We start from the raw sequence: 12,973 nt of genomic DNA on the forward strand, positions 1-12,973 counted from the left end.
ACTAGTCTACTAAAACACATCCAAGACAATTTATTTTTGACTTTCCAAAGATCACCTTTATGTTATTTTATACAGTAACGTGAGTGCACATGAGCTGCGTTGTTGTAACTTCTGTATTGTTAGCTAGGCATGGGTGAAAGGTCAATATAATAAAAATAATAAATATATATGAATGTATAATGATGTAAGATTTAAGCTGTTTTGTCTAAACATTTATGTTTTTGTGTTATAATTTGTGTTCATTCTAGAATGAAAGAGGCATAATTTATGTTTATTTCCAAATTTTTTATGGTGGTTGCAAGATTGGTTAAATTTACCGAACCCATACAGAGATTAATTACTGAAAATAACAGATGAAATATAAAGTTTTTTCTTAAGAAATGTTTGATTTCGCATGTGACTGTTTTCTTCATGTAACAGCGATTATTTCCATGTTTCTCTAGCTACCAAACCTACATCAGTGCTTCATCTAGTTAATTATCATTTACTGTACTCTAACTGGCTCTCTGTGATCACCACAACTGCAGTTAAAGGTACCCCCTCCCACATTCATTTGTCAAGGGCCATTTGGCGAAGGAATGGGAAGTTTTATTGACCATCATTTAGTACTTTCTCGGAATGCATAGACTGAACTGTGGGAGGGAACTCAACCATATGGTTTTCCTCTTCGGACTTTGACCTAATTCTAACAGCCATATATTGTTTGTTTCAAAGTATGTTTATTTACGACACTATGTAGTTATCGTGTGATGCACTGTCCCTGCTCTGCAGCAGTATCTATTGGAAATCCATACTAAATGCAAAAAAGAATAAAAGGCAGACAAAATTTTAGCATAGGAAATAAGTATAGAGGTAGTTATAAGAGTAAGCTTAATTGTCACTTATGTAATGCTAGAAGCACAAGAAATAAAATAGATGACTTTAGAGCACTAGTAGGAATGGAGGATTTTGATATAATGGGAATAACTGAAACATGGTTAAATGTAGATGATTTTCACGAAAACATTTCTTTGAAATACAGGGTTACAGGCTATTTAATAGGGATAGAGTATTAAAGAGGATGGAGGAGTGGCTTTATATGTAAAATGTGAGTTACATCCTGTTGAAGTTAAAAATATCAAAGATAATAGCAAGGAGATTGAATCTATTTGGGTGTATGTTAGTGGAGATAAAGGAAAAAGGCTTTTAGTGGGAATTTGTTATAGACCACCAAATAATACTGAAATTAGTGTGAAACTTTACAGTGAGATTAAGATTTCAGCTGTTAATGAAGTCATAATTATCGATGATTTTAATTTCAGGCCTATAGATTAGGAAATGCTAGAGTTAAACCATGAGGGAGAAAGGTTTTTGGAAACTCTTCAAGATAGCTTTCTTTACCAATTAGTCAAGGAACCTACTAGAAACAATGCTATTTTAGATTTATTGTTAACTTTAAATACAGAAATGATCAAGAGGGTGGAAACTAGGGAACATCTGAGTGCAGGTGAACATTGCTCTATTAGGTTAAATGTTTTGCTGCATATGGAGATAAGGAATAATGATATTTTGGTCACAAATTTCAAAAAAGCAAATTTTGAAGGGATGCGACAAGAATTATCTGTTGTGAATTGAGCAGCTGAATTACTTGGAGACACTGATCAGATATGGAACCTTTTTAAAGATAAGTTTTAAAATATTCAAGGTAAACATAATCCTCATAGAAAGAAAATAGTAGCTGCAAGTAAAAACCAGGTTGGCTCACAAAGAGTATGAGAGATAAAATTAAAGAATCTTATTTTCCAAAACAGGGGAGTTTTTATTTTTCATGGAGTGTCTGCATTAATTGAATATATTTTTTGCTATTTACTAGCTTATTATGCTAGTGCTTATTTAATAGTCTTTAACATAATTGTTTTCCAAAACATATAAACTCCTGTTTTGTGTTTTAAACATGGACTTGATCCTTAAGCAGAGTCCTTTTACTAACATTCTTTTCTCCATGATTTAATTTCTTGATTGATTGGGTATATGTCCTCTCAATCTCATCATTCATGTGTAACTTGTTGAATTTAAGAAATTTAAATTGAATGATATAACAGGAGATTTAGATTACGAAAGTTGGTGAAACAGGAAATTAGGACATCAAAAAGGATGTATGAGGAAAGGTTGGCTGAACATGTAAAAATTAACAGAAAGGATTTTTTAAAATACATTAAGGGTAAACAAAATGTTAGTATGGGGTTAGGACCCTTGAGGGATAATAAAGGAAGGCTAGTATCTGATGATAATGAAATGGCTGGGTTATTAAATTTTTGGTTTCTTTGGTTTTTTGAAGATTAAAGCAGTATTCCACATCTAGAATAGTTGATAGATGGAAACGAGATCGAACAAGATGACTACATTAATTCTGAACTGGTTAAGAAAACATTGGAAAATTTAAAGAATAATAAGGCTCCTGGCAAGATAATATTTCCCCAAGGGTTTTGAAGGAGGTTAAAGATTGAATATGTGAGCCACTTACTACTATTTTTTGTTAGTCCTTGAATAGTGGGCAGGTACCAGAGGATTGGAAGTTAGTTAATGTAACTCCTCTTTTCAAGGGAGGTGATAAAAATTATCCAAGTAATTATAGACCAATTAGTTTTACATCAGTTGTGGGAAAAGTTTTGGTAAGTCTGTTAAAAAATGCTTTGCAAAGTCATTTAACAAAGTTTTGAATTTTATTGGAGAGTCAACATGGTTTCACCAAGGGAAAATCTTGCCTTACAAATCTTTTGACATTCTTTGAAAAGGTTAATGCTTATGTAGATGAGGGTGTAGATTTGGTGTATCTAGATTTTCAGAAAGCATTTAACAAGGTGCCACATAAAAGGCTTGTAAAAAAATTATCTCTATAGGTGTGGGGGATAAGTTAGCAAATTGGATAGAAGAGTAGCTTGATGGAAGAAAGCAGAGGGTTGTTACAAATGGAGTTCAGTCAAACTGGATTAATGTCACAAGTGGGATACCTCAGGGCTCAGTCTTAGGACCTTTGCTCTTTTTGATTTATGTCAATGATATAGATGATATTAAGGTCTTGGGTGTTGCTAGATGTGAAGAGGATGCTGTTGGTTTACAAAAGGATTTAGATAATTTAGTGAGTTGGGCAAATGTGTCATGAAAGAAAGGGATCTTGGTGTAATAGTTGATCAGTATCTAAAACCATCCATGCAGTGTGCTGTTGCTAGTGGTAGGGCAAATGGAATTTTAGGTTGCATCATCGTTTTTCATATTTAACAGTGAGAATAGTAGAATATAAATTTTGGCAAGGTAGGAGTCATCTTCAGCTAAGACAGTTTCATTTTTCTAATAGGGTGGTTGGCCTTTGGAATGGGTTGCCTTCAGATGTTGCAGAGGCAGTAAATTTAAACGAGTTTAAGAAAAAGCTTGATAAGTAAATGAATGATAAGGGCTGGTTTTAAGATTTTTTTTGTTAATTTAGTTTTAATTTAGCTTAGAAGATGGAACAGCTGAGATGGAATAATAGGTCCCATGTTGTTCCAGAACATTATGTTTTCTTATTACTGTTATCCTTCCAAAAATTCAATACCTGCTGAATATTACAGTGTCGAAGTTTAAACATTTTCTCGCTAGTATTAAAGAAAATAGCAGGTGCACTGTATCTCGAAATATCTTACAGGTTAGTATTCACAATTAACCTCATATCACAAAGTCTAATATTCAAATCAGATCCTTTGTTTACATATATATATGTTGCATTATAGTGTCTTCTTTTTTGTAATTGATCCATTTATGTGTGTAAACCACATACATATATATTTATTTATAGATATAGATTGGCATATACATATATCTTAATTACATGTTGGCACATACAGTACTATCTAAAAACAGACTCCCTCCAGCTTCTACACAGATTACTTGAATACTCATTTCTGGTTATATCTATGTCTCAATGGCCATGTTAAGGTGCTACCATTTAAGTGGAAACACTCAACACATTATCTTCAGAATTATGAAATAATCACTAACAGAATTCAACTAAACTTCTCATAACTTAACATTAATATTCATTCTGTTACTAGAGGAAACACAATTCCATCATTGCATATGATGAAGTTATATGTTCTGTAGGTGTATTTGGAAAGATTTAGCAAGATAAGGTCCATAGAGCTTTTGCTATTCAGCTGCATCTGGTGATTAATTCTTAAGAAACTGGGCCAAACGCCTCAAAAAATCATTTGGTAGTTCAAGAAGCAAAGGTTGCAAAGCCATTTCAGCCATGTTTTTGAACTCTTAACCATCATTCAGTTGTGCAAAGTGTTGATGATCTAGTTATTAGATCTATTAACACCACGCATCCTAAGTGTGTTAATCGAGCAACTATCATGAGATATCCTATTGATATCTCCAATAGCAAAATTCAGCTTAACAGATCAGAAAGTAAGGGTCATGAAACCCTTTTGATCCTATTAATTTTGCAATCAATAAAGTGTACTAACTTTAAGTAACTGAGTGGTAATCATACAATATAGTGCCTATACTGTACTTTACAACAACACCCAGTAGCTCAGAAAGCAAGGAACAGCACTTCTTCTCAATCATTGATATTTCAACTATATGATCATCACAGCTGTTATGTGATCAGGTTTAATTCCAGCCATATTGATTTGGAGGCTACCACCTGCTTGGCTAACTGTTGGAGCTGTCTCTCTTGCCTCTAGATCTGGTGCTTCCTCATCTGGATCATTGCAAATAGCCAGACAAATACACACAGTTCTTTCATCCTTATCCAAATACTTGGTTTATTCAAGCATCGAACCATACAGATTCAGCATCAGTCACTGCACTGCCTGTCTCTTAATCTGTTCATTCCAAACACAGAACTGCTGAAATGAGTAAAGAAATAGTCCAGACTTTCCTTGGCTGTATCCTTAAATGTAAGAAAGAAATCTGCTTAGACTTACTTAGAGTAAGGCATCATAAGCCTTTCTACCAAGAACTCTCGGCCAACACCAGGATCAGACATGATAAATGTTGGGTGTACAGTGTGGTGGATGTGCTCATGGACCTGAGAGATCTGACAAGCATTACACCCTTGCTAAAGGGTGGCAGAATGATGAGGTGTGATCAGCAGTTCATCCATCATCTCTGCACAACCCCAGGCTTCATTGTGATCTATGGCTGTTTCAGCAGTATACTTCTTGGTTTGGAGAGGCTCACCACTGCTTCTTGGTTCACTTATTTCACCATTTGGTGTCTTTCATCTCACCTGCTAATAAGATCACTTCTATTGGCTGATGTTGTGCACCAATAGCACCTCCAGTCTCTCTCTGTTGTTCTCAGGTGGCTTTAACTGGAACTGGGGTTGGGTTATTCTGGGTGGCAAATCCTATACAGACTGCTCCATTTGGTTTCAGACTCAACAGACACCATAAAACCTCAACAACCCTCAGTCATCTGTGCTTCTCCTTGCACTGAGATCAATCCTCAGCCATTCATGGTGTACCAGATTCTGGAAATTTTTCTTCCCAAGTCTATGGCAACAATGAGAAAGTAGTTATGGACAATCACAGCATTGATGAATGCCCAATGTCCAGGAAAGGAATTATTGTAGATCAGACCACTCTCTCCTACAAGTGTCTCCCTTCAGTGACGGGCTTTTCCTCTTATTCATAAATTCTTCAAGTGAAGAGCAATACACATCAACAGAGAACATAAAACTTGAAAATAAAATATCCTGGTCATGGAATTAAAATTTTTCTCTTTCCTAACCACTATATGGTATATTCAAGGAAATCAAGTTAACCTTAGAGCAATGGGGGGGGGATAGGTCTACTTAATAAAAGGGGGTTCAATAAGATATTTATTATGAAGTAATGCTGAGTTAGTATGAAATAAAGAGACTGTACACATTATAAAATACAAGTAACCTTTATATATTTACAAATACAAATACAATGCTAATACTTGCTTTACAGACACACTTCTACAGTCACTTCTACTGGATTAGTTATCTTCAACTGATCAGGCTGAAATCACCTATGAGACTGTTTAAATCCAACATTCTTTATTAGCAAGTAACATCAGGTTTATACAAACTAACTAGCACCACCCACATGACTGATCATTCTCATTCAAGCATAGTAGAGACAACAACCATGAGACACCACCTGAATGATCATTGAAGGACACTGTTTTCTGCATTCTTGCACAACGTGCAGTATACTGCCATGCCTCATGGGCAAATCAGGTGTGATTTCAATAAAATGGTAAAAAAAAAAAAACACAGCTAAAACGATATTAATTTAACAACTTTCTTGACCATGTTATGTGAAAATTGCACATACACAGAAATAACTGAATAATTCAGAATAATAGTATATTCAAATAGGAAGGTAGAAATGCACTGTATATTTATATACCAAATATGTATGCTAATGCACAAATTGCATGCTGAATTTGGCACAAAAGTATAGAAATATTTCATCTTTTGTGTTGGGCAGTAGCATTCATAGCCAGTACAAATATATAAGTCTTATGTGATTTGGAACCTGTTAACAACAAAAAATAAATACGTTCTGTACCTTCCAGATGTAGTTTGTACTAAGAAAATTTCTATAGAGAAAGTAATTTTACTGATATATTTTACATATGATAAGAGATCTAAGTATACAAATATTTATTTCTTCTGGGTATGTGGTAAGGAAGCAGTTTGTGCTAATTATGCTAAATGAGCATATGCACAGTACTTATTAATGAGGTTTGAAATAATTTTCAGTTATATATTCAGTTCATCATTCATTCCATATACATTTAATGTTTTAGTAGTATATGCTTCATGTATAACCAGGTTTTTTTCTGGGCAAAATGAAATAATGTTGGAATTACTGTTTTCTTTAAGCAGAGCTAAACAAAAGAATAGTTGGTTACATTAGACTCATGCCATTATTTCTCTAATGTGCGGAAGAAAAGGAGGGAAAAGGATGCACACATAGCCTGCAGTACAGGCAAACAATAAAGTATAAAGAAGTTATTTTCTAAGTCAAACCTGAAATGAGACATCCTAAAGTCAGTGATATAATTATTATCCTACCAGAGCAGCTGCATTAGCTCGGCTTTGGGCAGCCTTTAGCTGTGCCTGTAAGTGAGGTGGGGGGTGAAAGTAGCGGCATGGGTCCCGCATGCACCGTCCTTTAACAAAATCCATACAGACTGTCACCATGCCTTCAGTACTATCCACTGTCACATGCTCAGGAGGATGAGCGAAGCGGCATTCAGTTTCCACTCGTTTACAATTTCCGCGCTGGAACTCTCGGCATACCTATGAGGAAAGGGAGAAGGAAATTGGGTAGGCAAGCAGGAGAAAAACTTTTAAAATGGCAAAGACAACCATCTAGCAAAGATACAGAAAAGGAAACTATAATCCTTTCTTTCTTACACACTCACACAATCACTATAACAAATGCAGCAGAGCATGCCATCTATTGCACCATGCACTTTTAAAAATAGGCTTAAGCTTTGATTTAAGAAATTTTGAAAACTTTAATCCTTTCATAGATTCTTTAGGCAGAGTATTCATGATGAAATTTAGTTGAATGGACAGGAATGGTGGAAGACTTTTGAAACGTCATCCTCTATACTTGTGTTTCTACAACAGGCAGTTGCTATCCATTGAACTAAATTTCAACTTTAATCCTGTCAGAATGAAAATGAAAATGTCCTCACATGGTGAGTGGCCTTTTTTTTCTTAACCACCTGGCACAATATGGTGGCACAACCATTATAATGCTATAATTGGACTTTGTATTAAAAGTAAAAAACTACAACAGTAACATTATATCAAAAAATTAATTAAATATTTTGTATGTAAAAAAATACAACAACAACTAATATTTGGCCATAAACTAGTTTCAATTTTTCAATGTAAATAAAGTCCACATTTAAATTTCAACATATACAAATGGTTGAGTACATTATATTAAAAGGATTTTGGAACATCACCAAATCATTACAGTCCATGTCACCATGCATGGTTATACTCTGTCTGACAATCCTTCATCTTAACAATAGCCCTGCAATGTTGTTTACACTGCAAAAGATAATGATGCAAGGCTGTCATGGTCAAATCACAACCTTCTCCCTGAATGTTTCCATAATCCATCAAGTGTACAAGAAAGTTGGTTTCCCAGCACCTGTTTTAACAATTCAAATGCACAGAAATCCATAGATGCCACACTTTGCTTACCATGGCTAGGGTACAATTTATTGCAGGTCTCTTTCTGGATGTTCTTGGTGCCCCAAATTTATCCATATTTCTTTGTTTTCTAATGCCTTTCAGTACAAGGAATATCTCCATCTTGGGAATTATAAATCCCCAATCTGAACACATCTTTATGATCTGAGTTTATGAATATTATGCATTGGAGAGAGCTGTTACATATTCTATCCAAAAGTGATACATTTTTGGTAGCATTACACTATCTACAAAATGCCAAAAATGTCAAAATGTTGTTCTGAGACATTCCATTCCACCAGAAATTTATAGTGATGGGGTTTATCATGTGACTTGCTGATTTGCACAATCAAAATTATTTTAATATAATGTACTCAATCCTGAAATAGTACTGTTACATTTTATTTTGCATAATGCTTGACTGAACTTCTACTACAGCTACATATGAAATCATGCAAAATGAAACTACAGTTGCAATGGTTAAACAATGAATGGGATATTACTTATAATTGTTCCATCATAATTAAAGTTGATTTAATTTTTTTTAGTATTCTTGATAATTTCATATTTAAAAGGTATTAAAATCCTGCTTTTCATACTTATGCAACCAATTCTCAACTGACTTTGGTAATCAGAAAACATTATTCTTTGTTTATTTCCATAAACACCTTAATAAACTAACTGGGGATTTCTTTAAAGTCCCAGCAAAAAAAAGAAAGTGTAATGCCTTTTTGCAAAATTAGTTAAGGTTCATATTTTAACTCCATAACATTAAAAAAATAATAATCTTATTATCAAGTTTCAAAAATGCTACTATGTCTTTGGATGAATAAGAAATGAAAATTCTCACAATGGAAAAAAAGGAAAAATACAAATGTAAACATATCCATCTTGAATTTTTTTGTTTTTATATTTTTTAATTTCACACAAGCTATTCAAGGGATAGTTTTGTTAGCCATCTCTAATTTATAAGTGATATATTAGAGGGAAGGCAGCTAGCTAATCAATGTCACCCACTGACAATTCTTGGGCTATTCTTTTACATATGAAAAGTGAGGTTGACCATCATATTATAAATTTTCCATGGCTGAAAGGGTAATTATGTTTGGTGACATGATTCAACTCGAAACCCACTGATTGTGATTCAGATTCCCTAACTACCAGGCCTCTATCTTGTTACAAAATGGAGAAAAGAAGGAAGATATTTTTAAGGCTGAGGTCATACAGTCTGTGGATTGTATAAAACAATCTCTCTTCACCAAGTTACTGGTTACTTTTCGTTTGTAAAAAAGTAGCCCAAGAATTGGCAGTGGGAAACAGAAGTAATTGGGAATTTCCTTGGTAACTGAAAATGCTGCATGAGATAAGTGCAAGAGTCAGATCTATTTAATTAAGAGACTGAACCACAGTTGAAAACAAGTCAGCAACAAAAGCTAACTTGTTTTGTAGAGGTACTTGAACCATAGTTGAAATCTGTAAATGGACTACAAAACAACCACAGGACACAGCTGGTACCCAGAAGCAGAAAAGTCAGTATTTGGTTATAAATATAATATAATAAAGTAAAAGAAGAGCTTTACATCTTCCTAAGATCCATTAAGTTGTAGTAGCTGTGGTGGTATATTTTAAATATGAAGGAATTTAATCATCATCCAGAAAGAGAAAGGAGAGTTAAATCCTACTTTAAAAAGTAAGAAATGGATTCATAACCTGCTACAATTAAGGACCATACCCATGCTAAGTGTAAGCCAAATAACAATAAAAAAAAGTTTAAAAGTAAAAAAAGAAAAACCATTATCACTTTTTTTTGTATTTCCAAAGTCTGGGGGATAAAGTTATGATTAAAGAAGAGAAATAGCTATTCTCTGTAAGGGAATATTGAAATTGCATCAATAGCATAAATATACTGATGACATCTATCTATGCAATGATGAAGATGGAAAAGAAACAAGAGGCTAAAAAAAAAGTAAGAGCCATTAGAGCTACAAAACTATTGTGATCTGGAAGTTTCCAAGTGTGGTATATTAACTGAGTTAATTTTTGAGTATTTGAATGGGTCTGCTTCTTAACTGGAAATTCAGTCAAGATATCAATCACAAAGTAATGCTAAATCTCTTACCAACTGAGTTGTGATGTTAAATGGAATAATGACAACTTGACACAAAGTAAAATGTAAAATGAACCCTCTTTATTAAAACATGAAACCCAGGCACAATAGGTATGTGCTTGCTTTATGGCACAACAGATTGTTGCTTCTGTTAGATTCTTTCAAATGTTTCTCCTTCAAGATCCTGTTCCAAACTGTTTAAATCCAATGTTCCTTAGTTTCCAAGAAATGTCACAATTATGAAGAGCAACTACTGCTACTCACATGGCTGGTAATTCTCATTCCAGCAAAGGTGAGACTGTAACCTCTAGATACTACATATCACTTGATTGACCACTGAAGGACATTAGTATCGACATTCTTGCACAACATGCAGTACTGCAGTAATATCTACCTAAAGTAGAATGGGTATTATCCATCAAGAATAATAAAGGTAGTTAGAGAGAAATGAACTCAATGGTTTTCTTTGAAACCTGTACATATGCAGAACAAAGATTAGCTTCAGGATAAGTAATGTAATATTACAAGAAAGAAATGCATATATCCATATACCACACAAGGATAGAGAGAAATCTGGTAGAATAAACACACAAGAAAAAAAACTTAATGGTAAAGGTTTCCAATAAAAACAAAACGGAATATAGAAGAAAACAAATTCACAGATGTAAAAACAATAAAATATTTGAAGAAATTACAAAAAAGGAAATATATGCCAACTGAGTGGAACAATAACAAGCTTATTAGCACAGAAAAAATTTGCACTATAGACTAAGAATCCTCTCTAGAATAATGAACAGAAAGTATAGAATGAAAACAAGCTAAGATGTGGGTCATTTGAAGGAATAAAAGTACCTCTTTTAAAACAACTTAACACAGAAGAGTACCTTAAACAGCAAAAAAGGACAGAGCTCCAATTATCAAACTTACCAGAAGATATAAACAAAGCTGTACAGACTCAAATGGTAATATAACTGAAACATTACAATATGTTCCAAACCTGGCAATGTAATCAGGAAAAAAATGCAGCTTCAGGGTATTAAAAACACAAAGAACTCAAGAAAGAAACTTCCAAAAGTAATACTGGTTTTGTTCAACTACAAAATAAAAAATCCTAAATATAAAATGAACAGGACATTTCAAAACGCCTGTAAACATACTCTACAGGTCTTTTAAAGTCCAGTGCAGGTCCAAAATATACATTTGCTTAAATAACAGTCAGAAATTGGGAGGATTGAATCAAATGAACCCAACAGGATAGCAAGCTTGAACTATATTTGGAGACAACCAAGATACATTTTTAATAGCATTTTTAACTAAGTTATTACAAAATTAGAATAGCTGGGGATAAAATTCAAAAAATTTGATAAGATGCTATAGATAAAGCTAAAAGGCATAGCAGAGAACTGAAAAACTTCTGCCCATTACCAAAACAATGAAACTATTTGAACAGTTAAAAAACATAAAGGTAAGCACTGGAGATATCCAAAAAGAGCCATCCAGAAATTTAATATTTTCCTTACCTGATAATGTATTCCATATAGATACTCGCCTCTCCACATAATAAATAGTTAGCACTTTGGCACTGGTGCCCAAAAGTTTTTATACATGCATAAAGCTTTTGAAGAAGTTTTCACCCCTACACGAAACAGCATGTGCTGCACTAGGCTATGATGCAATCACCAATAGACTATACCACTTCACCAATAGGTGGAGTGGTAGCCTCTTTATGTGCTACTCCCCTTGAGAAATTTGTGGAAACCAAACTCATTCTGAGGCAAATAGGCACACCAAAAGTGGGTGATGAGGGATTCAGTGGAGAGGTAGCTATCTCAAGTGCATTTTCAGGTACAGTAAATGTTAACTTCAAACTATGCTACTCAACTCTCCACAGAACAAAGATGTAGAATCCCACATTGAGAAGATAGTGGAGGGATCAGTGTGAAGAAGGAAACTAAAAATGTGAGCAAAAGAAAGAGAAACTTATGGAACCAATTAGTTGATTTAGTGGGAGCAGTAGTTGGTGAGTGACTACATCCATCACAAGCAAAGAATACTTTTCACCCAATACAAGTGGTTGTTTAGAAGAATCTGTTAAATAATTTCTTGTTTTTCTAAGGTGTTGCAAAGGTTTGTGGAATGTAAAGGATGTTCAACCAGCAGACCATATAAATGAAATGTGGCTAGGGCAATATGTAAAGCTATATGGTATATCAGAAAAACTTACAAGAATATGCAGGTTCAGAAATGACTAATCCCAGATCTATCTTCTGAAGAGAATTTAAAACCAATCCAGCTGGTCACAATCACTAGGGGTGGTTCAGTTCTTAGCATTGAGATTGGGTTGTACTACTCTTCCAGGTTTACACTTTTACTACTTTTCCCAACCAAGGGATACATCCACTCTGTCTCATGCCAGTGGTATTATACTGCCAAAAGGTTCTCCCACTCCAATAGAAGAAACTGTGATGGAGGAATTTGTATATGTGAAAAGGCACATGGAGTGAAAAGTAATAATCTCATCTACATAAGGTCCTTCACTGAGAGACTGTGCAATGGGTTAGCATGAATGCAGATAGCAGGAGCTGTCCTGCTGAGCAGGTGTGTAGCCACCTTGTTTTGTTTGCCCAGTACAGCTTGAAGGGTAAATA

General features: G+C 34.2%; 1 protein-coding gene across 1 annotated transcript in view; it reads right to left on the reverse strand.

Annotated features, from left to right (window-relative positions):
* LOC106467661 (muscleblind-like protein 1) overlaps positions 1 to 12,973 on the reverse strand; it is a gene marked incomplete at its 3' end in the record, with an annotated part of 62,054 nt that overhangs the window by 7,019 nt on the left and 42,062 nt on the right. The window contains exon 3 of the mRNA XM_022395860.1: positions 7,079 to 7,306. Coding sequence (XP_022251568.1) covers positions 7,079 to 7,306 — 228 coding nt within the window. The remainder of the gene's footprint in view (positions 1 to 7,078; positions 7,307 to 12,973) is intronic.

This window comes from Limulus polyphemus, unplaced genomic scaffold (genome assembly GCF_000517525.1).
Source record: "Limulus polyphemus unplaced genomic scaffold, Limulus_polyphemus-2.1.2 Scaffold2697, whole genome shotgun sequence".
NCBI classification, from domain to species: domain Eukaryota; kingdom Metazoa; phylum Arthropoda; class Merostomata; order Xiphosura; family Limulidae; genus Limulus; species Limulus polyphemus.